At 40.3% G+C, this 24,507-nt stretch overlaps 1 protein-coding gene across 4 annotated transcripts in view; it reads left to right on the top strand.

The window, feature by feature from the left end:
• The window catches only part of CEP170B (centrosomal protein 170B), a 121,538-nt gene that overhangs the window by 76,237 nt on the left and 20,794 nt on the right, over positions 1–24,507 (top strand). For 3 of the 4 annotated variants that reach the window (XM_089522661.1, XM_089522660.1, XM_089522663.1), the window contains 7 exons: positions 2,042–2,158; positions 4,708–5,184; positions 6,144–6,901; positions 9,192–9,377; positions 11,565–11,694; positions 15,998–17,764; positions 22,666–22,912. In XM_089522661.1, the coding sequence (XP_089378787.1) occupies positions 2,042–2,158; positions 4,708–5,184; positions 6,144–6,901; positions 9,192–9,377; positions 11,565–11,694; positions 15,998–17,764; positions 22,666–22,912 (3,682 nt within the window). Of the gene's footprint in view, positions 1–200; positions 381–2,041; positions 2,159–4,707; positions 5,185–6,143; positions 6,902–9,191; positions 9,378–11,564; positions 11,695–15,997; positions 17,765–22,665; positions 22,913–24,507 lie in introns of those variants that run through there. The other variant, XM_089522662.1, reaches the window with a different exon arrangement.

Below are 24,507 nucleotides of genomic sequence, written 5' to 3'. Positions count from 1 at the left end.
GATAGGCCTTAGGGTTATCATTAGTTGGAAATGATTTTGAGGTGCACAAAAACAAGTAATTTAATAAAACAAAATAAAAATTAAGGATGTTTCTTAGTTGCTAGATTGTAGAAGAGAAAGGTAATGTGGAGCTAGCCAGACATGATAACATCTGCATGTATGTAAAACTGGAAGCTCAACAACCTTTGTTTCTTGTTCTCTCTTGGCTATTCTCACATCTAAAACAACTCTTGAGTATCTGCAACTCAAGCTGTTTTATGATTTAATGTCATGTGAATAATTTACTGAATCTGGAGGAAAGACTGGGGAAGAATCAATGAAAGGCCTTTTGGTTGAGATCAGAGTTGGGCTCCTTATGGTCCTATGGATGTTCTTGGACGGTAAATCCCATCATTTATTTTATTTATCTGTTGGTTAGAATTTATATTCCCTCCTAAAACCCGCTGAGTTTAAGACATTGTACCTGGTGTCCCTTCTCCCTTCTTTATTTTCCCCAAAACACAGTGCAATTGCATGATTAAAGCAGGAATAGGGCATCATTGTCAATACAGATATTTTGGCCTGTGCTCCCTCATCAGACTCATCCAATGTGGCTGATGGCAAGGGACATGAGAGAAATGTAATCTAAAACATCTGCAGAACCAAAGTTCCCCATCATCTGAACTGAAGCCTGGTGCAGATATGATACTAGCCCCCTCGACATTGCACAGTTATAGCACTATGAGTCCACTTTAACTGCCCTTCCTGGCTCCTGAGGAATCCTGGGGCTTGTATTTTGGTGAGGCACTAGAGCTCTCTGGACAAGAATCCTAAATGCCCCTCTCTAAACTGCAACTCCCAGGTTTCCATAGGACAGAATCACGGCAATTAAAATGGAATCATAGTGCTTTAAATGTCTAGGGTAAAAGAGCCCAAAAGTGACTGTGAGCTAGCTTTTGTATCTTGCATTGTTTCTCTGAATCCAACTACCAGTTGAACATTTTAACAGTGTTGGAATTAATGATGTCTAAATATTAAACAAAAATTCATTGAGACTTCAATCCTATGAATAGTTACTTGGAAGTTTTGTTGAAATGGGGGTGTAGGTTACATTGTAGTACACACTAGTAGGACTGCATTGCACACTTCTAATCCTCTATATAGCCCTGCTAATGCTTTAAGGAAATGTTGGGGTATTTGGGTAGTCCAATACGAAAAATTAAACAAAAATTTGTGGATCATTTGTGGATTTTTAGCAAAGGGTGAGATTGCCAGCAAATTGAAAACAGCCAGTACATTTCATACTGAAACAGAAGATTCAGTCAAAATGATATATTAATTCTTTAAACACCTACAAAGAAAAATAGTAGGCATTTGTAGGTTTGAAAGAGGAGTGGGGAAATTTCTGCTCTCTTGTTGTTGAGTACTTTCACAGTCTTAATCCATTATCACTGGTTCTGGTGGATGGGACTGATGGAAGTTGAAGTCCACAACATTTGTAAAGCTTGAGGTCACATACTCCTTGTTTAAAGTGTGTGTGTGTGTGTGTGTGTGTGTGTGTATCCTAGAAAAAAAGCAAGGTTTTATGGAACCTTAAAAGTAAAATAATAAATTTTATCTGGAAGAAGCTTTTGTGGACTACAGAACTTCACGCAAAAAGCTTATGCTAAACACACACACACACACACTCTATCTTTATGATGCTGCAAGCCTCTTTGTTGTTTTTACTGCAGCAGCCTAACATAGGTGCTCCCCTCTGGTTCATGAATTTCTGCTGGAATTAACCATGTTTTAACTTTATCCAGGCACTCCAGCTAACCAAGGCTAGAAACATGAATTGAAGTGATCTGGTGTCTGGGTTAAAAGGGGAATGATAACATCACGGATGCAAACAGTGAGCAGCAGAATTAGAACATGCTGCTTATTTTTTTAAAAACAAACAAATTGGTTTTAATTTTTAAAAAAGGCATTTTTGGAATAAAGAAGAATATTGTAATCATCTGCAACCAACAAACATATTCCTCCCTATTGATTTGTTTGTGTTTCCCTTTTCCATTCCCAGAGACAACAACTACTTACCGTACACCCCTTTATGGTCAGCCGTCGTGGTGGGGAGAGGATGATGCCAATAATAAGTTGGAATCAACAGATGACAGAAGGCCAGAAGAACAGTATTCAGGTAAATATATTTGAATTAGTTTAATGTTGGTTAAGGAGCCAGTATAGCATAGTGGTTTGAGTGTTAAGACTATCACACTGGAGGTCAGTATTTGAATCTCCATGTGTCCATAGAAACACTGGGCAAGTCAAACACTCTCAGCCTCAGAAAACCCTGTGATAGGTTTGCCTTGGGGACACCATAACTCGGAAACAACTTGAAGGCACACAACAACACTGTAACTTTTTTTATCTGTATCTGTTTTAATCTCTTTGTGAGCCATTTGAATTTCATTTCTGGGGGGCAGGTGGAATATAAATCTGGACTCTGAGGCAACAGATGTGCAAAACATGAAGGAAATGTGAACTACATTCACAGGGATTAAAAAAAAAAATGAAAGAATCACATTTCTGTGCAAACCCTCTGTACCTATTCAGTAGCTTATTGCTGTGGGGGATCTATATGCTGAAATACCGGTATTATAATTATTGTTGTGTCTATCTGTTTTTAAAACTTATTGTTTTGTCTAGTTACAAACTGCCTTTCATTTATAGAGATGTCAGTCCTGTGCACAGATAGTAATAAAACCATAAAATAACAAGACGGTGAAACTAATACAGAAAGCATATAACATATAATCAAGACAGATGCAGCAAAAACAAGAAGACAGATTGAACTAGCTAATATTAAAATGTCTTTGCAAACAAAAGGTTTTTTTTACCTAGCAGCACAGCCCTTGCAGATGTTGATACCACTCAAACCTCCATGAGAAGGGTATTCCATATCAGGTATGCTATAAGAGGCATTCTTTCTCCTTTGTTGGTACATAATGTTCCCAAGGTAGTTGGAGAAGAGCCCTTTCTGATGTTCTTAACCCCTGGATGGGCTAATACTGGAAGAGAGGTTACTGCATTTAGGTACCAGCCTATCAAGGGGCTTTTAAGATAAGCACCAGAAACTTGAATAGGATTCAAAAATGCTTAGGCAGTTTTTGCAACTCCTTGAGGATGTATGTAATGTTGCCTAAATCCAACTGATCGTCATGGCATAGAGTAGATCAGTTGAACCATTAGGATTTACTGAGTCTTGACTTGGTGTTGTTGTTGTTGTGTACCTTCAAGTCCTTTCTGATTTATGGCGACCACAAGGCACAGGGTTTTCTTAGTATGTTTCTCCAGAGGTAGATAGACATTGCTATCCTCTGAGGCTAGAGAGTGTGACTCATCCAAGGTCACCCAGTGGGTTTCTATGGGCCGAGCCGGGATTTGACCCCTAGTCTTCATCTATTGATTACATGAGTATACTCCAATTGGAATTAGCAGTTGCCTGTCTATATGGAGTGCAGAATTGGCTGCCACATTCTGCACTAAATGAAGCTTCTGGGATATTTTCAAGGGTAGCGAAATTGAAGTAATCCAGTCGGGGGTAGGACTGTGGTCAGATCATCCCTGTCTGGTTAAGATTTTCACTGGAGAATTTGGATCACAAAGGGGCTGTACAAACAGCCCTGAAGGGGGGGGGGGCTCCAGCTGTCCCTTCTTCAGCCAAGCCAGGGTCGCTGCAACCTCATGCTACAGCCCAGATCCGGCCATTTTTGCGCCCTCGAAAGGGCACCAGAGCCGCGGCGGCACGGCTATATGGCAGCCTTTCTGGACATAGTGCTGGAGGCACACCATGATTCTGTGTGCCATCTAGAGCGATGCGTGGCATCAGGACACCCTGATGGGCGGGAGTTGGGTGTGCATCACCAGGGCTCTATGTCCGACTCTGTCAGGCCGGCCTTTCCCAATCCCAGCTATGAATCACTTCTTTCATGTTCACCAGTGTGTCTTGACACCTCCAGTGTTTTCAAACCTGCACTTAAAAAGATAAAATGCAGTAAAAAAAAAACCCACAACATAATTACAATAATTTCATTTAAAACATACACCATCCGCAGCCCATTCTTTAAAACCTTTCTGTTTTAAAAGCCTGTTGGAATAAAAAGACCTTTGCCTGCTGATGGAACAATAGCAAGGAGTGAGCCATTCTGACCTCCCTGATAAGGATTTCAGAGTCTAGGAGCAGTCACAGAAAATCGCCCATCTTTTGTCCCAAGCAACAGTGCTTGTAACAGTGAGATGTGCCTCTCCTGAGGATTTCAGGGGCTTGGGCAGGCTCATACAAGGAGCTACAGTCTGCCAGTTAGCCTACAATCACTACAAATATCCCCCCATCAAAGAATGTAGTGAACAGATATGGAGGTTATAACCAGCAAAAGCCAAGGAGCTGTATTGCAAAAAAACACACTTCTTTAGAACAGCCTGAAAAAGCCATGTGGAGAAGTTCAGAAGAGAGCACTAGAGCTCTGTAGCATAAGATTCTATGTACCTCAGCACAGTACAGATACCAGTAAGATGAAGCCATAACAGTAAAAGTGGTATCAAATTGCCATAACCACGTGGTGCAAATGCACCCTTAGTGATTGCACAGGTCTCTGTAGATATATGCAGAAATGCAGCAAAAAATGTATTTTTCTCCTCCCTCTTCCAGCTGCATTATCTTTAATGATTTTGCTTTTGATCCTATAGAGAGAACAAAAGATATAGTCCAACACGAAGAAGAAATCAATGGCAATATCACTGGCTACAAGGATTCTCAAGGTGATGCTCTATTTGCATTCCGACGGGAACCTAGCTACTTTGAAATCCCAACAAAGGAATTCCAACAGCCATTGAAGTCTCCCGAAGCACAAGTCCATGAAATCCCCACCAAAGACGTTGACACAGCTGTGCTGCCGGTTGTACAGAGCCATGCTTCATTTACCATTGAGTTTGATGATTGCACCCCGGGCAAAATCAAGATAAAAGATCACGTCACCAAATTTTCACTCAGACAGAGACGGAACCTTGGAAAGGAAGCTGGTCACGTAGAAATGATCTCAGCAGAGAGCAAAGTGGCAGATTGGCTGGTCCAGAACGACCCGAGTCTCATAAGAAGGCAGTCACCGGGAGATGATGTATACAGTACCAAAAGTGACCTCCCAGTTCATGTGCGGACTCTGAAGGGTAAGCACCAATGCAATATGAATTGCCAGATAGGGGTAAAAAGAGGAAGGAGTGGAAAAACTAGTGCTAAGGGAGGAAAGCTGAAATTACATTCATTTGAAACAAGAACTCACTTGTCCTAAGTCATTTGGAATGTGGCCCAAGTTGAAAATGGAGTTTGACCTGCTATTATAGCACGCTGTCATTCTTGGCTCCTCTGCACTTCCACATGAACATAACCTCCTGAGGAGTGTCAGAGTTGGCTGCCCTTGAAATTATGTTAGTTTCCCCTTCACATCAAAGTTTTGACAAGTTCCTTTTTTTGGATTGAATGCTCCTAGAATTCTTGGGATTCTCGTGCTATGAGATTCTGGGAATTGTAGTCTCTAAAAATGAAACTTTTCCAAGATCTGGGGAAGGAGTACAATAGCAATGCTTTCTGCAGAAGTAGTGTTTTATGGTCCTGTGTAGTGTTTTGTGGTTCCTGACTGATCATTTGAACTGCAATGCTAAGAAAACTACACATCCTATGAATGCCAGTGGTAAGCATCATTTGTAGCTAGAAAGAAGGGCTGGAAAGCCTCTCTTGGGATCATCAAATCTCCTTTCCACCACTGCACCTGCCCCTTTGGAAGGGTAAGTTTGCTTAGAGGGAGGAGAGGAGGAAGAACGCCCTTTGTTTTCATCAATGCTTATCAGGAAAGCCTAAAAAACCAGAACTATAAACATAAATATATGACACACTGAATAAACTCAGGGGGGAAAAAGCCTTTCTGTTGTTGGAGGGAGTGAAGCAAGATGGCTGTGTGTTGGTACCAGAGCATGAAACAGTTGCTTTTTTTAGTTTACAGCTCTCTGCCATGTTGGCTGTGGTATTCTGAGAGCTATAGTCCAAAAATGCAACTTTCTGAAGCTCTAGCTGGCACAAGAGTAAGTATACTCCATCCCAGGACACCACTAATTGTGTACCAACTGTACAGGAAACAGACATGAAGATGGGACCCAGAGTGACTCCGAAGACCCAGTAGCACCCAAACAAGAGAAGGAGACTCCTAGCAATGATCATATATCTGAGCAAGCCAGGCTCCAGCGCCAAATTCGGCGTGACCCGCAGGAGCTGCTGCACAACCAGCAGGCCTTCGTCATAGAGTTCTTTGATGAAGACACACCCCGGAAGAAGAGATCACAGTCTTTCACCCACAGTGGCCAATCTAGCCAGAATGATGTGGATCCCACGTTGAAGACCAAAGTTGAGAAACGCAAGATTAACGTGCCTGCTGAGAAGCCAGGGTGTTCTCTGCCATCCCAGCATCTGACCACTGGAGCATCCAAAGGGCCAACCAATTCATTCACTACTCCAAGGGCTGGTTCTTTTAAGAGAGAGAAGACAGAGGAGCGAGTCAGTTTGTCTTCATCCTCCACATCAAGGAAGAGTCATGGCAGTGTTGGGCGGAAGTCAAAGATCTCTCAGGATTTTGCTGCGGAGTGTTTAAGAGAGAGCTCTCAATCAGGAAAAGCCAATGCAGAGAAGCCACCTCCAATGCCAGCCCCACTCACTCCACGGGTAGTAGTTGCACCACCAACCCCAGAAACAGTCCCTTCGCCAGTTGCGGATCCCAAGTTGATCAAAACTAGGAAGCATGAAGAAGATGACAGCTTGAGTGAAACGGGCACTTACACCATTGAGACAGAGTCACAGGATAAAGAAGTAGAAGAAGCTCGAAAAATGATTGATCAGGTAAACCCCATATTTCTTAGAAACAGAGAAGTTTGTGTGTTTTGGTCCCTTGACAATTTTCCTGATTATGTAAGACAACACTTAGGTGTGAAGGTAATTAACCTGATTCTTATGCCTGATTTTGCCTAAAATTCTTCTATCAGCACAGCCAGTAGCTATTGCTGGTTGAAGGATTCTGGGAACTGTAATCCAAAAAGTAACCTATCCAAGTTCTGGAGTGGGCCATTGGATCACATACCTTCACCCTGAGTCTCTGTTCTTGTAATAAATTCTCCCTTCTCTTACATCAGGTTATTTTTTTACTCATTTTGCTCTTAATCAGGTTTCAAACTCTAGTTTGCTAACTTCAGACTCTAATGATAGAAAATCTGGTTAGAAGTAACTATAATTGAAGCTGGTGCAAAGGGAAACTTCATACAATCTTGCAAACTAGAGAAAAAATGGGAGCGTTAGAAAGATGGAATATGTCAGTGTCCAGTGTTCTCCCAGACTGTTAATCATGATCCAAGATAGGAATTATCAGGCCAGGACTGGAGCAAAATGTTACAGCAAATGAGGTCTAGTTGTCACAAACAACAGATGAAGTGACAAGAATTTCAGAGCTGCACCATTTCATTGTAGATCAAGGCATTCATAAAGGAATACTTCTCTACACTATAAATAGATAGTCAGAGAAGAAGATAGACAAATAGTGTGCATATGTGCATACACATTATTTTTATGTACTTGAGTGTGTATGTGTTTACACATGTACAGAAGTGACAGAACTATTTTTCTTGCCAAATTAGCTGGAAGAAAAAATATATTTCCCCCCAAAATGCCAGAGAAAACCATTCTGGCACAGGGTATAAGCTATATCTAAAAGACATGCATTCCTACTTTTTCCTAGCTGGGCTTTCACAGTTTGTGACCCACCAGGGTGAATGCAGCTGACCAACAGTATTGAGCAGCTTGCCTAGGCCTGATAAACCATCTGTGCCTGCATGAAATGGCAAGAATTAAAGAGCCTATCAGTCAGTTGGCAGACCACAATATATGGCTGGTTAACTGACTTCTGCTTGGTGAGTCACAAATTGTGTAGGCATGCCATGCACCTTAACTGCAGCCTGTTCGGAACTAGTTATTTTCTCCAGGAGTGGATATAGTTGATGTGAGAATTTCTAAGCCATGCATTACTGCAGTGGTACAAATTGAGTCTCCCTTATCCTGAACTCCAAAATCCATAATATTCCATAATATTCCAAAAACCAAAGTTGTCCACAAAAGCTTTCTAAGTGACAATTTACACTAAGGGGTTCAATTTACACAAATTTGTTTCATGCATCAGATTATTTAAAAAATTGTGTATACAATGACATTCAGGCTATGTGTATAAGGCATATACAAAACATAAATGAATTTCATGTTTAGACTTAGGTATCATCTCCAAAGGCATCTTATTATGGATATTATGTATATGTAAATATTTCAGAATCCAAAAAACTTGGAAATCCAAAACATCCAAAGGGAGACTCAGCCTGTACTTTCCTATTGGGTGCTGCCTAAATACCCTAAATATCCTGTCTGATCTTGGAAGTTAGGCATGGTCAGCCCTGGTTAGTACTTGGATGGGGGAGACAGCCAATGCATACCAGCTGCTGTAGGGCTGTATTTCAGAGGAGGGAAATGGCAAAATCATCTCTTGAGTTTTCCTTGCCTAAGAAAACCCTATGAAATTTATGGGGTCATGACTTAAAAGCACACACACAAATGATTTCCCATGGATTCAACCCTGGAAGACATTGCTACAAGAATGATATGGTTGGGATGCTTTCTTACCTTATCAAGGCTTGGATGGAAGGCGTCCACTTGCTTCCGGTCCCCTTGACTTCAACATGCTAATATGAAAAGTGTTAAAAGATCAGTGGAAATATATGTTCATTGAACAGATTTATTCATGACATAAGAATGATCCCCAAAAGACTGCTCAGTTCCTAATTCTATTCCGACATGTAAAAAGGGCTGAAAACAACATGAGAAAAAGATAGTATTTTAGCTTTGTCACCTGTGCCATCAGTTTGATCATTTTGGGAAGGTCTGCTTTGTAAGTGAACTCAGATCCTCCAGCAGCGGTGTCCCCCACCAGGGCATGGCCAGTGGCGAGGACTTCTGGGGGGCCAAAGTCTAAAACATCTGGACAACCAAAAGGTTGATAACTTATGTTCTAGACAAAGGTAGGTATGATTGCTTTGTGGACTAGGAATTCATGATGTTCCTTTAAGCCTTCCCTGTTTTCTCTGGGATTTTGCAGGTTTTTGGTGTTTTGGAATCTCCTGAATTTTCAAGAATTTCCTCATCCTTCAGGCCTGTTATAAAAGGTGAAAAAGAAGAACTAGGACCTCATCATTTGATTGGCGAGAATGGTTCAGGCCCAAAGATGACTATGATGCAAGTCATTGCTTCCAAAGTGGCTAGTGGACATCATGCAGACATGCAGGTACAAGGAATGAAGCTTGTTTTTGATTGAGGCCTTGTTATAAGTGTCCATGATTTTTTGTTAAAAAAATAATTGTTTCAAAACACAGGTTCGGTTGTTTCCGAACCTCTGGAACTCGCTGCCCGCCGAGCTCCGCTCTGCCGCCTCCTTAGCCCAGTTCAGGAAGGGGTTAAAAACATTATTCGAGCAGGCCTACCCCTGACTCTTAGCCCCTGACCGCTTCCTGACCTCTTCCTCTATGTCAGCATGGCCACTGGCTTGAGTGTTTTTTAATTCTTTTTCTGTGTAATTGTTGGTTTTAGTGGAATGTTTTTATTGTATTTTGATATATGTTGTCAACCGCCCTGATGTATGAAGGGCGGTATATAAATAAACTTTTTATTTATTTATTATTTAGAACAAAATAGCAATACCAAAACAATACCAAATAGTACCAAAAAAGCATTAAACAACCAATCCACTTAAAACATTAATTTGAAATGATTAAGAATACATGTTTTTGTGTTTATAAATGTATATTTTGTAAGAATATTTGTTCAGAATTATGAATTTGGGGGCTGGTTTTTGTTTTGAAATTGGTGATTAATGTGGGAATGGATCAGAACAGACTAATGACTGATTGACAGAGCAGAAAATGAACTGATCTGTCATCTCATCCCTACTTACCTAAGAGACAGAGATCCTCCCAAATTGTTTAGGATTGCAATCCTCTATTCATTTGTATAAGACAAATCCTATTGAACTTAATAGGACTTCAGCATTAAAAATTTCACTGTTAGCCTGCAGTTCTGTACATATGTGTAAAAAACAGTGCAGTCTCGTGCACCTCTTGTACATCCCACTGAATTCTATGGGGCTGTCTTCCAAGAAAGTTTGTACAGGTTTGCAATTCAAGAGTCCAGTTCTGTTTCAGACATGCACTAGCTGAAGGAAGTTCTGCCATAAATACAGTCAGCTCTTCCTTTCTTTGGGCTTGCTATCCACATGTTGGAGCATCTGCAGATGGTCCTGACTCTCTTTTCTCAATGGTGGCACATGCATGCGCCATGCCAACATGGTTGTGTGCATGTTCTGCTGCAGTTGAAGATAATGGGACCCGCAGAATTTGCCACCTGCCAGGGAGGTTTAGAGTGGAACCCCAACGGATACAAAGGCTGGACTGTATCTTCAAGATGGAACAAAATGGCACCTACATAAATATTAATGCACAAGAAAAAATAGAATACCACTGCTGCTGCCACTACAATCAACTCTCCTTATCTCTCCAACATAGCAACTTTTTTTTAAAAAAACATCTTTTTTCTTGTTTAAAATAATCTTAGATTAATCCTCAAAAGAGACCAAATCCTTTCTGATCTTGAAAGCTTAGAAGGGTTAACCCTGCTTAGTATTTCAATGGGAGACTGTCAACAAATGCAAGGTGCTGTAGGCTATATTTCAGAGGAAGGAATTGGCAAAACCACCTCTGAGTATTCCTTGCCTAAGAAAAGCCTATGAAATTCATGGGGTCGCCATACATTGACAAGGGACTTGAAGGCACGTACACACACTATTCCCTATATATGTTAATACAACATACACAACATATACCAGTGACTCATGTTCTTATGAACACCAATTAAAACTGTTTTAACCTTTTATTTCTTGTTTTTAACTTGTTAGATTGTTTAATTTTTAAAATTACTTTCATAGATTTAATTTGTTTTAACTCACTTAAATTTATTTTACTTGTATGCTCTCCTTTGATTTTGTAATATGGGGTGGGATATAAATATATTTATTTTAAAAAATAAACAAATAGTGTAAAAAGCCCACAGGACTGGGATATCCTTGTTTGACTCTATCCATTTATAATGTGATGTTCCCCTTTTCCTACAACCTTCTACTTTGCCAAGCAGCCTTGTTTGTCATGTTTTCTCATGATATGTCCAAAGTATGATAGTCTCATTTTAGTAATCTTGGCTTCTAGGGAGAGTTCAGGCTTGATTTGCTCTAGGACCTATTCATCTAAACTTTTTTTTTTTTTTGCAGTCTCCAGCATTATATTTCAAATGAATTGATACTCTTCCTATCAGTTACACAGTTGCTACCAAAAGCCAAATGATAGAATGATATATTTTATATTATGATGCATGTGTGATGATAATATGATTTTAATCCTGTGTCTTTCCTCCGATGCCTTTGTAGTTACCTTCTTCCTCTCCGGGAGGACAAAAATGGGTATCAAGATGGGCAAGCCTTGCAGATACTTATACAGACTCAGGATCTTCTCCTAGTGTTGGAGATGCCCACCAGCAGCCCTCTCAGGCTGGAACAGGTAACTATAGCATTCTCCCATTACCGAAGGACTTTTCTTTAAAAATGATTTAAAGTAACCCTATTTCTGTATTCAGTGTTCCAGATTTATAATGATTTATTCCCAAGAGAGAGCCACTTTGGTGTAATGGTTTGAGTGCTGGATATCATAATGGAGTTTGAATCCCCCACTCAGCCAAGAAAACCCATTGGGTGACCATGGGCAAGTCACAATCTCTTAGCCTCAGAAGAAGGCAAAGGCAAGACTCCTCTAAATAAATCTTGCCAAGAAAATCATGCAGGTTTGCCTTAGGGTCGCCATAAGTTCGAAATAACTTGAAGGCACTCAACAGCAACAATTCCTAAGAGAGATGGTTACTTTTCTAGAAAGTATTCCTTGTGCAGCAAACTAAAATATAGCTTTTTCCAAACATGTTTTTGAAAATCAACATAATTATTCAGGCCAAGCGATTCACATATACTGCTTTATCACACTAGTAGGCAAACAGAATTTAAACGAGAGTTAAACTAGAGAAAACCAGGAAATGCCTGAAGTTTATCACATGACGTTTCCTGGTTTTATCTAGTCTAACTCTTGTTTAAATCCCCTTTGCCCGCTAGTGTGATAAAGCAGATAGATGTCAATCACATATCAAAGGCAAAAAAATCAGCCTGTCTAAATCAGTGTAAATTGGCTATACGATCATCAGATTGTACACTTGGGGATGTATCCTGGTTAGATCTATAACATCTTATAGCAGGTAGATTAAATTGCCAGCATAACTTCAATATGTTAGTAAAGGCAAGGTGTGGTCTGAGATGCCTCTAGCCCACTGGACTGTTTTTGCAGCATCAACTGAAGGCCTAAATCCTCTAAAGGAACCCGATCCCCACTAATCTTGGAAATGAAGCAGGATCAGCTCTGCTTTGTCCTTGGGTAGGAGATGGCCAACAAATACCAGGGCTATAGGCTATATTTCAGAGGAAGGAACTGGCAAAACCATCTCTGAGTATTCCTTTCCTGAGAAAACTATGAAATTCATGGTGTCACCTTAAGCTGACAAACACCTTTAAGTCACATAAACACACAACCCCTCCAGAGCTGGTGTGCATACAAGGAATTTTGTAGCACCTTTGTTACAAACTGAGAGAAATAAATTGGTAACATAAGCTTTCATAGACTTAAACCTAATTTATCAGAATCATGGAGTGAAGTACTGAGGAAAATACCTTTATAGCTATGAACGAGCAGGTTGTATGTGTGAATAGCAATAGAAGTTTAAAACTTGTGGGTATCATGACAAGTTCAATTTTAATGATAGTCGATAGTCATTGAATGACAAAGGCAGGAGGAAAGATGTTGCCTAAAGTCAAGGACAGTAGGAACAATTTGAATGGTGGAGGGAGTTAGTGAAATGTAGTGTCATCTTAGGTGGAAACCAGAAAGGAGCTATTAGAATAAGAATACTTTCTTACCTGCCTCTCCCCAAGGCTCGAGGTAAGGTACAACATAAATTAAAATACATAAAACCATTTAAACACATTAAGTTAAAACACATACGCAGGGCACATTAAAATCATCCAACAGAAAATTGAAAATATACCAATTTAGAATTCATTATCCTATTCTGCGTAGGCTTGCCAGAAGAAATAGGTCTTCATCATGCTCATCCCAGCAAAAAAACATTCATGGGAAAGTCCCATGAATGATTTGTTGCTGGAGCAATCCTGGATCTTCACTGGACAAGTCCTGGATGAGTGTGATGTCGTCTGAAAATATTCAGCACAATTGAGTGATTAAGCCGGGAGTATGTCTTTTACTCCTGACTTTTCTTCATCCGAAAATCTCCATATTTCTTCATGGGAAGACTCATAGAGTTTTTCCTAGAATCTAGAATTATAGCGTTGGAAGAGACCATGTGGGTCATCCAGTCCAAACCCCTGTCAAGCAGGAACACGAACCAAAGCATCCCCAATAGATGGCCATCTAGCCTCTGTTTAAAAACCACAGTCGGTGACAGTTCTGGCCAGTTGGATTAAATGTCCCACAGAGGACCTGAGTGTATGGGTTGGATTGTACTGGAGGAGGCGGTCCTGTAGGTCACTTTGACTCACCATATAGGGCTTTAAAGGTAATGAACAACACTTTGTACATTGCTGGAAACTAACTAACAGCCAGTAGAGTGATCACTGTATTGGTGTGATATTCTTGCTCGCTTCAGATGTACCAGTGATCAATATGGCTGCCATATTGAAGTTTCTGAACTTGGTACAAATGTAGCTTAAATGGAAAAGTCCAGCACTGAGGTTACCAGTGTGTGATAAACTGGGTAAGAAAGCCCTCATGAGACTGGGGTGTTTACTAGTGTTATAATATAAATAGTGTGCCAGGAAGCCATTGTCTCTGTTCAGTCCACTGTCAATGGACTGGAATTTGTACATACATTACAGAAAAGATACATATTGTTTCCCTGTCAGCCTCAAAAGACTGACAATTCAGTTTTAAAATAAGTGAAAGGGATGCTCTGCATTTTTGAACATCCAAAAATGTCCCCTTTCCCCCCAAAACCAGAAGGGATAGAAAACCAGCACTGCTCCCGAGCCACCTCAATTGCTCACCTTTGACCTAACATCTATAAAACTCTTACAATCAAAATCTACAGGAACCACATAAAATTTTAAAATAAATATGGGGAAATAGTCTTAAAGAAAGTATAGAATCAAAGTATTGAAAGTATGATATGGCTTTAAAAAAATTTAAGTGCAGCACAGTAGATAATAGAAAATGTTAGAAGCACACACTGTTAGTTCTTAACTCCAGTTATGTTAAGCTGTATTTCAAGAGCAAAGCTTGGAAACATTACTTTTTTGGATTACAACTCCCAGAATCCTCACTATCTGAATGGGTTGTGGCCATGGGGACTAGGGGATTCTGGCACTGCAGATGAAAAAATAATGCTCCCAAGGCCTATATATCAGTTTACCTAGTGTAATGCAATAATGGGCTTATTTTTCTGTCTCTGACTGACCACGTGAGGCTGTACTGCATAACACTTGATTAACTCTTCTGTTCATAGCTGCTGAAAAGGTAATAACTTCAAAAATTTAAACAAAAATAATTAAAAAAAAAGATTTGTGGTACAACCAACTGCAAACATTGTTCTGGCAGAACCTAACAATTAGGAGCAAGGAAAATAAGCTCAGCTGTATTTCCCAGAAGCCATCTTCTCTATAAGCAAGAATTGTGAATGGACTTGTAAGAGAAGAAGAGTGTCTGGCTTTCTTTCTTTCTTTCATTATTAACCATCCCATTTCATATGTTCTTCTGTGTTCCTCTTTCCCTGACTTCTAGGGAATGAGCCAACAATGGAAACTGGAAATGATTATAGAAAGAAAAGTTTGTGCAAAGTTGGGAACAGCTGATAAGATATATAAGCAATGAATATGGAGACATAATGAGTTGTGGTTTTAAAGAGTGACTGATTAGGCTCATATAAGAAGCATCTGTATATGTTATTATAAGTAGTAGTATTCAATATTTAAAGATATTCATCGTGATTTAAGTGAGGATCTTTGTTTTTGTTTTTGTTTTGTAATTAAATATTAAGGTGACATTAGGTAAGAAGCATGAAAAGAATGCTGAAGGATTTTGTTGGACGAAGGAAGTCCCTTTTTCTAATTTTCAATTCTATACAGTAATTCCTATTTTCTTTCTTTTTTTCTCTCTTTCTGTTCATCTTACCTATTTAATCTTTTTTGTCATTGACTGCCCTTTATCTCTCTCTCTTTTTTACGTTTATTGCTTTTTTCTTTTTCTTTTTCTTCCTTATTTTTCTTTGTTCTTTTTCATATTATCATATTTACTATACTAGATAAATAGGTAATAATTTTATGTTTATATTAGGTTTGTATAGTCAATCTTTGTCTCACTTGTATTTAATTAAAAAAAGAAAAGAAAGAAAGGAAGAAAGAAAGAAAGAAAGAAAGAAAGAAAGAAAGAAAGAAGTGTTCCTTCTTTCCAGATAGGATTCTAATCTCTTTTGTCCCATCCCTTACCCTTAGGCAGGGAGCTGTCAGAGTTCAGACAGGCAAGGAGAACTTGGAATGTCTGATTTTTCAACCACATCCCCCAGCTAACATGTTCAGAGAAGTAACCTTTTCAGGCTTTGCAAGGAGGGCTATGCTGCTTTTCCTGTGAGAAGTATAACTTGTACCATGGTTCTTAAGACTTACATGAGTATGTAACATGCTACATTGTGGCGAATGTTTAATATTTACACTTCTTGCTTTATTGAATTTGATCAATGTCTTTTAATCATTCTTAGAGAAAGACTCCAGTTTTAGAGTGGGAGACTCTGAGAACTCCATCGCAGCGCGGGCAAGACGTCTTCTTCCTCAGCTCCCTCCTGGTGACAAATCTGAAAGCCCAACCCCAACCATTTTAATTTGTCAAGAGCCTTATACAGAAGCATCCCCAAGGAATGCTGGTAATGACCAAGGGGTAGAAATGTGCGTAGATCCTACCAGTCGACTGTTAATTCAGGAAGATTTGGATCCCGATAGCCTTAGTGATGCAAGCAAATCTGATGATGGCTTTGGCCTAGAAAAAGGCAGGAAAGGCAAAGATGGCACCAAAATTTCAGAACAGGCAAGGGCTGAAAATGCAAAAACCAAAAATCATCAGCACACAGTGCCAAGGCTTTCAGGACTGAGAGCATCAAGTGATCCACTATCGACATGTTTCTATATTGGCGATGAGGAAGAGGAGGTAGGGGTTCCTTCAAAGCTTCCTTCCAGCATCTCTCCTTCTCGGGTGGACAAAGAGGAGGCTCCTTTCAAAGTTGGAAAGCCGTCCGTGAAAGCAGGGGTTAGCAATACGTACATTAGCTCAAATGGTAAAATGGTGATTTCATTACACCAGGGTCTTCCTCTTCCAGAGCAGGAAGTTGCAGCTACAAAAGAAATATCATCTTTTGTTCGGCAGGAAAGCTTTACCAAAGAGAAATCAAGCAGCAGTGTTCCTCAGAACAGGTTACCGCATATCTCAAGCCACCCTCTACTTAAAGACCTTGATGTTGCACGTGCAAATCGTATGGATTATAACCAGGACACCCACCTTCTCCTTAAAGACACTGAAACTGCTCTGGCTGCATTGGAAGCCAAAATCCTCTGCCAGACTCACCAGCTTGATGCTCCTGAAAATACTTTGGGCCAGTTAGAAGATTCATTGTCTGGAGAATCAGATGTGGACACAGCCAGTACCGTCAGCTTGGTGAGCGGCAAAAACCTGCCAAGCCAACCTCCAAAGCGTAAGCCTGTGACCAGTTTGCAGAAAGAGAAGTCTTCTGCACCATCTGTTCAAGACCAGAGTGTTCAACCGAGTGCACGTGAAAGGCTGTCAGAGAAACGGAAAACTGTGCCCCCTGAGACGGGAAACAAAGGTGAAAATGCGAAACGTTTCCAAGTAAAACGCAGCACAGGAATGGGTGGGTCTCTAGATTATACAGATGATGAACGGAGTGGGAGTCTCCCCTATTCACCAGCAAGTGAAATAGCTTCCTCTGACCAAGAGCAAACCATCTCGAGGCCTATCTCCAGAAAGAAGCCTTTCTCACAGTCCACCAAAGAAGAGAATAGCAAAGTAACGCCAACAGTACAAAAGATTCAACAAGTCCTCACTAGGTCAAATAGTTTATCTACTCCAAGACCCACAAGGGCCTCAAAACTTCGCCGTGCTCGATTAGGAGATACCTCAGATAATGAGAGTGCTGATACAGAGAAAGCAGCATCTCACCATGAGGGACTAGGAGTGTCATCCAAGCAACCCGTGGAGACCAAGAAATTGTCAAGGCTGGACATCCTTGCCATGCCAAGGAAACGGGCAGGGTCTTTCACTGTGCCAAGTGACTCTGAAAGTGCACCACCAAGACCAGCGTTCTCTGGGCGCAGTGCAGAGTCGTATTATTCCACCCGAAAGCCACCTGTTTCAGAAGCCAGAAATGCAGCTAGGAAAACGGCAGCAGCAGTAGCTGCTTCCAAGCAGCCTTTTAGCAGGACGCGCTCCAGCAGTGTTAAGTACTCTTCTTCTTCCAGTGAGTAGCTGTGTGTGTGTCTTACTTTAAATGGTTTATCATTAGGATTTTTTAAAAAATTAACCATTTAAAAAGTTAAGCTAAGTGAGGAAATAATTGGAAATAAATCCATAGGCCACTTATGGATTTTATATTAAATTCTAATTGTGTACAACCCAAAAGTTATTCCCTTTTCCCTGGCTTTGTATTTCATGGAGAGTTAGTTGCTTTTACAATATAGCTTCCACTTTCGGAAACATGGATAGCCATCCACTGTACCCAGTATATTGAAGTTTCCTCTATACTTGTTAGCTTGCTTAGTGGGCTTGTGATGGAGAGATAAAATGCTTCACTTGATTTGATCCAGTAAGGGGAATTATCAGATCTCTTCAGTGCTCTTCTTTCAAATTGCTTTGTGACTTCTGAATATTCAATGGCTTCTTACTGCCAAGTCTCCTGTGATGAAGGAGGATCTTCTTCAGGCAGCCAAAAGGGAAAACATGCTAAATGTCAGCAACTTTATGCTCCCACGGCACCTCATTTCTTTGTGGAAAGAGGCACGTGGAGAATGCACAACTCATTATTGTTATTTTATTATTTTATTTATTTATAGCTTGCCTTCTTCCTGGTATAGGAACTCAAGGCGGCTTGTTTTAATTTGTTTTAACAGATAAATTGTGGAGGTTTTGCCACCAGTGTAGCAGCAAAGTTTTCAGTAGAAGTGGGGACTCAAATACAAGTAGCACAGGGGTTATATGCAGCATGTCCACCATGTGTTACCTACCCCAATCTAGGGGGAAAACGTCATGCGACATTGTATTATAGGAACTAGCTAATTCCTGTGCATTTAACCATCACTTTTGAAGTGTTATTTTTGCATTACAACTCCCATACCCTTGGTCGGGGGATTTTGGGAGTCAGTTCAAAAGTAAAACAATGCCCCCCTCTCCACAAGCTGGCACCAACTGAAATGGATAGTGTGGGAAGTTGCTGTGCTCTGATGGACCTCTAGAGGGAGAGCTTGTACAGTTCCTTATAACTGATCAGTCACTGCCTTTTGCTTTAGAAGGTTTAATATGTTAAGTATCTGAAAAGATATCATGTAAAAGATGAAGTGAGCTCTTTTTCCTGCTGCTTCAGAGACTAGAACACACATTGATGGATTCAAATTACAAGAAAAAAGAGTCTACCTATACATTAAGAGCAACTTCTTGAATGTAACAGCTCTTCCGCAGTGGAATGGACTGCCTTGGAGAGTAATTAATTCTCCATCTGTGTGTGTCACCTGTCGAGTTGTGACAATCCTGTAAATTTCATAGAGTTTTCTTAGGCAACAAATACTCATAGGTGGTTTTGCCAGTTCTTCCTCTGAAGTATATCCTACAGCACCAGGTTTTGTTTGTGTTCTTCCAATTACTAAGCAGGGCTGACACTGCTTAGCGTCCAAGATTAGACAAGATCTGTTGCTTTTAGGGTATTTAGGCCATCTTTAGATGTCTTTAAATAGAAGATGGATGACCATGTTTTGAAAATTATTTAGTTGTGCATACCTGCACAGCAGGCCATTTCACTAGATGCCCTGGCAGTTACTTCTAACTCTGTGATTGTATGATTCTGTGAATCTAGAGCCTGCAAAATGATTGCTATAGTGGCTGAACCAAAATGTCCACTTCAGGAGCCATAGTACAAAGAAGTACTGTATATACTTGTCTATAAGTTGAGAAATTTATGCTCAAAAATTGATCCCAAAATCCCAGGTCGACTTATTTATAGGTCAGTATGTTAATGTGATAGCTGCTCTTTCACATTTCCCCATGCAGTCAGCAAAGCAGTTTATTTCTTGAGCCAAGCAGAAAGAGTCCTGGGTGATTGCTTTTAAACAAACAGAGTCCCTCTCCCACCCACTGTCTGGGGAGTGAACAATGAAAGGAAAGCTGAAACGATGAAGCAAAAAGCATCAATGAGAGTCCCTCTTGCCACATACACACACTGAAGGAACCTCCAAGTTTTACCCTCGACCTATCCACGGGTCATGGCAAAATCCATAATTTTAGCCCCAAAACCTGCCCTCGACTTATACATGAGGCCAACTTATGGTTGAGTATAAACAGTAATTTTCTCAGTCTCAGTACTTGACAGCCAAATGATTTAAAATGTCTCAAGGGCATTAAAATTAATGACACTATATAATAACAATATGATGGGAATAGTGGAGCATATTATGAACAGTGCATCCCTCTGCTGATTGAATTATCATGCATTTTGTAATGGAACCCTGTGAATAGGACAATGCTTCTGAGTTGTTTTTCCTGAGATTCACCACCCTAAACTTGCCTACTCGCCATTTGAAATGAATTGGTTTTGTCTTCTGTTGCTTTGTGGCAACAACTAATGGGTATTGGTGGAGAATTTACTTGGGAATCTTTACTAAACAATATATCGTTAATGTTACTAACATCACTAATTCTTTGGTAGAGATTTTGGACCTTGTGGTTAATCTACCCAGACCATGCTTTGTGGGATAGATAGTGTCTTCCCTCTCAGCCTCTACTAATGATGCATACAATCCTGTCTTTGCTTTTGTGGAAAGTTTATAGCCCTGTTCCTTTCAAGGGTATCTGATAGGACCTTGTATAGAATTGTTATATTGTAATCAAATACAGTAGCATTGGTGCTGAAGCTGAGAAAGCGGGGCCATTCACACTACGTAATTATAGTGCTATTTTTCCACTTTAACTGCTATGGTAACATCCCATGGAATCCTGGGATTGGCAGTTCAGAATAATGTAGACTGATCAGCCAAAGAGTTCTAGTCCCTCGCCAGACTAAAAATCCCAGGATTCTATAGGATGGAACCAAGGGAGTTAAAGTAGAGTAATAGTGCTATGATTGTGTAGTGTGAATGGGCCCAGAATGTTTTGTAGTCTGCAAAAAGAATGTTCCAGGGAGGCAAAACAACTTATTTCTGCCCTTGACTAGCTGTAACCACCAGGGCCGTGTAGTTTAGGGCATAAGAGGTGTAATGCCTGTACAGCAAAATGTACTGTGCAAACACTGCAGGGCAGTGCAAGATGCCATGGACATAATTCTGGTGAACTGTCACCTGGATATAATCTGAGTTTCTGCCAAAATGGGGCTACAATTTTGGTTGACATTTTCTTTCTCATTTAAAAAGCTTGTTTACACAGTTCCTTATCCTGGGATAATTGAACCTTCCCCATCATTTGTTAAATATCTTAAACAGTAGATTAAATAAGGAAGGAGAGTCCCGAGATAATGATGGGGCTCCCAACTTATCTTGAAATAAATAACCAGATAATGATGACTTAACATTGCTGTCACCAAGGTATTTGAAGCATGGAGTTGTTCAGAGGGAGAGGGAGAGAGAGCCAACTGAGCACCTGCTCTTCATACAGCAGGTCCCGGTTACAATCCTGATACAAGCTTCTTGTCACATTATCCTCCAGTCTATTTAAAATGCTTGGAGTTCTTCTGAATGTGTAAACAACCACCTTTTTCTGCTCTCCTGCTCCTGAGGCACTTACCTATATTTGGAACTGAATCTGCCTGAATGGAAAACTTGCTGAGGACACCTGGAAGTCTAACCTGCTCTTTTGTTTCTCCTGGGGCCTTCCGTGCATGGTTGACATTTGGGACCACACCACCATGTTAGAAAATTCCTACAAATGGGAGATGCTTTCATTCATTCTATGGGGATGAATGGAAAGAGATAGCCAGGAAATAACATGAGATTCATACAGAACACCCTCTTTATATGTGGTAAATAGTCAAGTTATGGTAAGAAAGGACAGAAGTGGATAGGCATTTTGCCATATATTTCATCTCATCTCTGCACTTGATCTAAAACAATAAATAAATCAATAATAAAATTCTCCTTAGTACAGTAGTACAGTGGGATAGATTAGTTCATAAAATGATGACCAAAAGGCAACAATGGGAGCTGTCTTGCCCTGTTCATAGTTTGCGTGTTGGTATTGTCCTATCTTTACTTTTGAGTTAACTATGTGAAGGGTTAATGAATGGTTTAGGAGAAGGATCACAAGCACCACACTGGGGATGTGGCATGTGTGGTCCTCTGACTATGCTGTCTAGGGCTGATGGGGAGATTACCATTAAAAACGTGCAAAAAGTTATAATCTTAGGATTCCTTTTACAAGATTTGTAGCTAGAAATAACATAACAAACATGGAAAGGAAAGACAGCCATCCAGGAATGCTGATTGCACTCATTAAATAATTCAAGGGCTGTCCTAGAGAGGAAGGAGAGCCATAGGAAAGGCCTTCTCTCACATTCCCACAAAATGTGAAGGTGGCAGAACAGCCTTTCCTGTGGATCTCAGGTTCTGGGCAGCCTCACATGATAAGATAGGGTCTATCAGATAGCCTGGAGGTGAGCTGTATAGTAGGGCCTTATAGGTCACAACCAGCACTTTGAATTGTGCCTGGAAACAGATTGGTAGCCAGTGGAGCTGTGGGAGCAGGGGAATTGTGTGATCCCTTTAACCATATAAGTTCCTCCACACACTTGGAAGCTCAAAGGACACAGCAAGATATGCAGATGACATAATCCTGCTTATTGTAGGGCACATGCATGGCAGGGAACTCTGTCAAGCAGCAGTAAAAATTCTACCACTTTTCAAGTGCAGATGTGTGATAAAATATATGGCGAAAGGAACACCTGTATCCACCCACAGTTAAAACAAGAAATGTTTAAATTTTTATCCATCCAAAATTCTTGCTCCTTGGTCTTATGCACAGAAGTTTTCTAGCCCCGTCTCTCCTTCTTGGGCTGTTTTGTATTAACGTTTGACTTCTTCCTTTTAAGAAGCTGGTTTGAAAGTCTTTCCTTTGCTTTTCTTCTTCTTCCTCACCTGCCATCTGAAACCAATTCATTTTTATAAGCTTCGAGGCGGCGACAGCAGGGCTCAGATTATACTTCCACTTCCGAGGAGGAGTACGGCTCAAACCAGAGCTCTCCTAAACACAAACGCTCCCATACTTCAACAGCCACCCAGACGCCCAGAGCAAGAGCCACCGGGCTGAATAAGCAGAAGCACAGCAACAGCAGAGAAACGGAGGATGAAGATTTTGATGAACATGATCCCTACAACTTTATGGCGCAGACGGCAGAGATTGCGGAAATAGCCAGGTGAGATGGGAGTTTTGATCAATGGACCAAGCCATGGTTAAGGGGCAGGTGTGGTGAAACTAGGGATAAAGGATTCAGTTGTGTGCCATTAAAAGAGCCAGTATGGTGGAACTTTTACTCTGGGAGATGCTTTCTGAGGGAAAAAAAGAGGCAGGAAAAGATGAAACAATGGGTCAGAAAAAAAAAGAGAGAGAGAAGGCTTTCCTGGGTACTGTGGGTAAGATTCCTGAAGCAAAAGTAAAGAGGGAGCAGGAAGACAGGATGATCCATGGACCCTTTTTGGGGTATTGGGTGTTGATCCAGGCAGCACCCAGTACACTTGACCTAATAAATAACAGAGTAATACTTGGCAACACAATTCAAAGATTTGACTCAGTACAAGGCAGTATCATTTTCTAATACACATTTAAGGTTATTTTAAATTTACTGCGATCATGCTGAGTTCCCTAGAGCACTGTAATAACACATAACAGCAGCAGCAACAACAATAATAACACCACCAATAAACAATTATTATCGATTTCCTTTAAAAATAATATATAGTGGACCCTTGGTATCCACTGGATCTTGGTTCCAGGGCCCCTTAGTGGATACCAAAATCCATGGATGCCAGTCCCATTAAATACAATGGCATAATAAAATGGTGTCCCTTATATAAAATGGCAAACTCAAGCTTTGGTTTTGGAAATTTATATATTTTTTGAATATTTTCAAGCCTTGGATACTTGAAAATGTAGATAAAGAATCCATGGGTATAGCAGAAATATCAGAAATATTTCTAGTTTATATTATTAAAATGAAATAAAGCCTGAACCAGCTGCATTATTAATTTTTTCAATTGTAGTTGTATAGCAAGAGGCTATGCTGATGACAAAAGTGCTGCTGGTAGGGTCTCCCATTTCAGACAAGCTTTTCCTGAGGAATCAGAGTAAATGTGTCACGGCTACTGGGCAGCAGTACTAGTGGGTGGTGACACTGTCAGGGGATCTCTCAGAGACACTGACAGTGGCACTGTAGCTAATGCTTCATTAAAATTGCACAGAAGGAGGCATAGAAAACACCTTTTGAATGTTGTTTACCATGAAAATCCTATGATGAGACAGTCCAAAATGAGAACATGAAACTCCCAGGTCAGATACCACTCATTGAGCTACTGGATTAGAGCAGAGGACAACTACAAGTAGCAGTGTGTCTAATGAGGTAACTAGACTCAAGCCAAAAGATCATTGAGCTGTTGACACAGTCTCAGGTGAAAGGGAAGTCCAAAGCCTCATAACAGATATCATAGGAACATGGAATGTGAGAAGCATGAACCAGAGGAAACTAGGCATAGTGAAACAAGAAATGAAAGAATATATAAACATTGCATTACTTGGCCTGAGTGAACCAACGTGGACAGGAATGGGACTATTTGAGTCAAGAGTTTACATAGTTTTTATGGATTTAAGGTGTTAATATTGGTTTAATGTAAATCAATGGGTTACAAGACAAAGCTTGTTGATTTTTTAAAATTCAAGAAGGTTATTAAGGTTGATTTATATGGGTTTTGGTGGCTTGGTCACCTAAAAGGGGTATAGATATGACAGTGGAGTATA

The sequence above is a fragment of the Sceloporus occidentalis genome, unplaced genomic scaffold (genome assembly GCF_023333645.1).
Source record: "Sceloporus occidentalis isolate IW3139 unplaced genomic scaffold, rSceOcc1.0.p SCAF_4, whole genome shotgun sequence".
NCBI classification, from domain to species: domain Eukaryota; kingdom Metazoa; phylum Chordata; class Lepidosauria; order Squamata; family Phrynosomatidae; genus Sceloporus; species Sceloporus occidentalis.
This window is presented reverse-complemented; position numbering and strand designations above follow the sequence as displayed.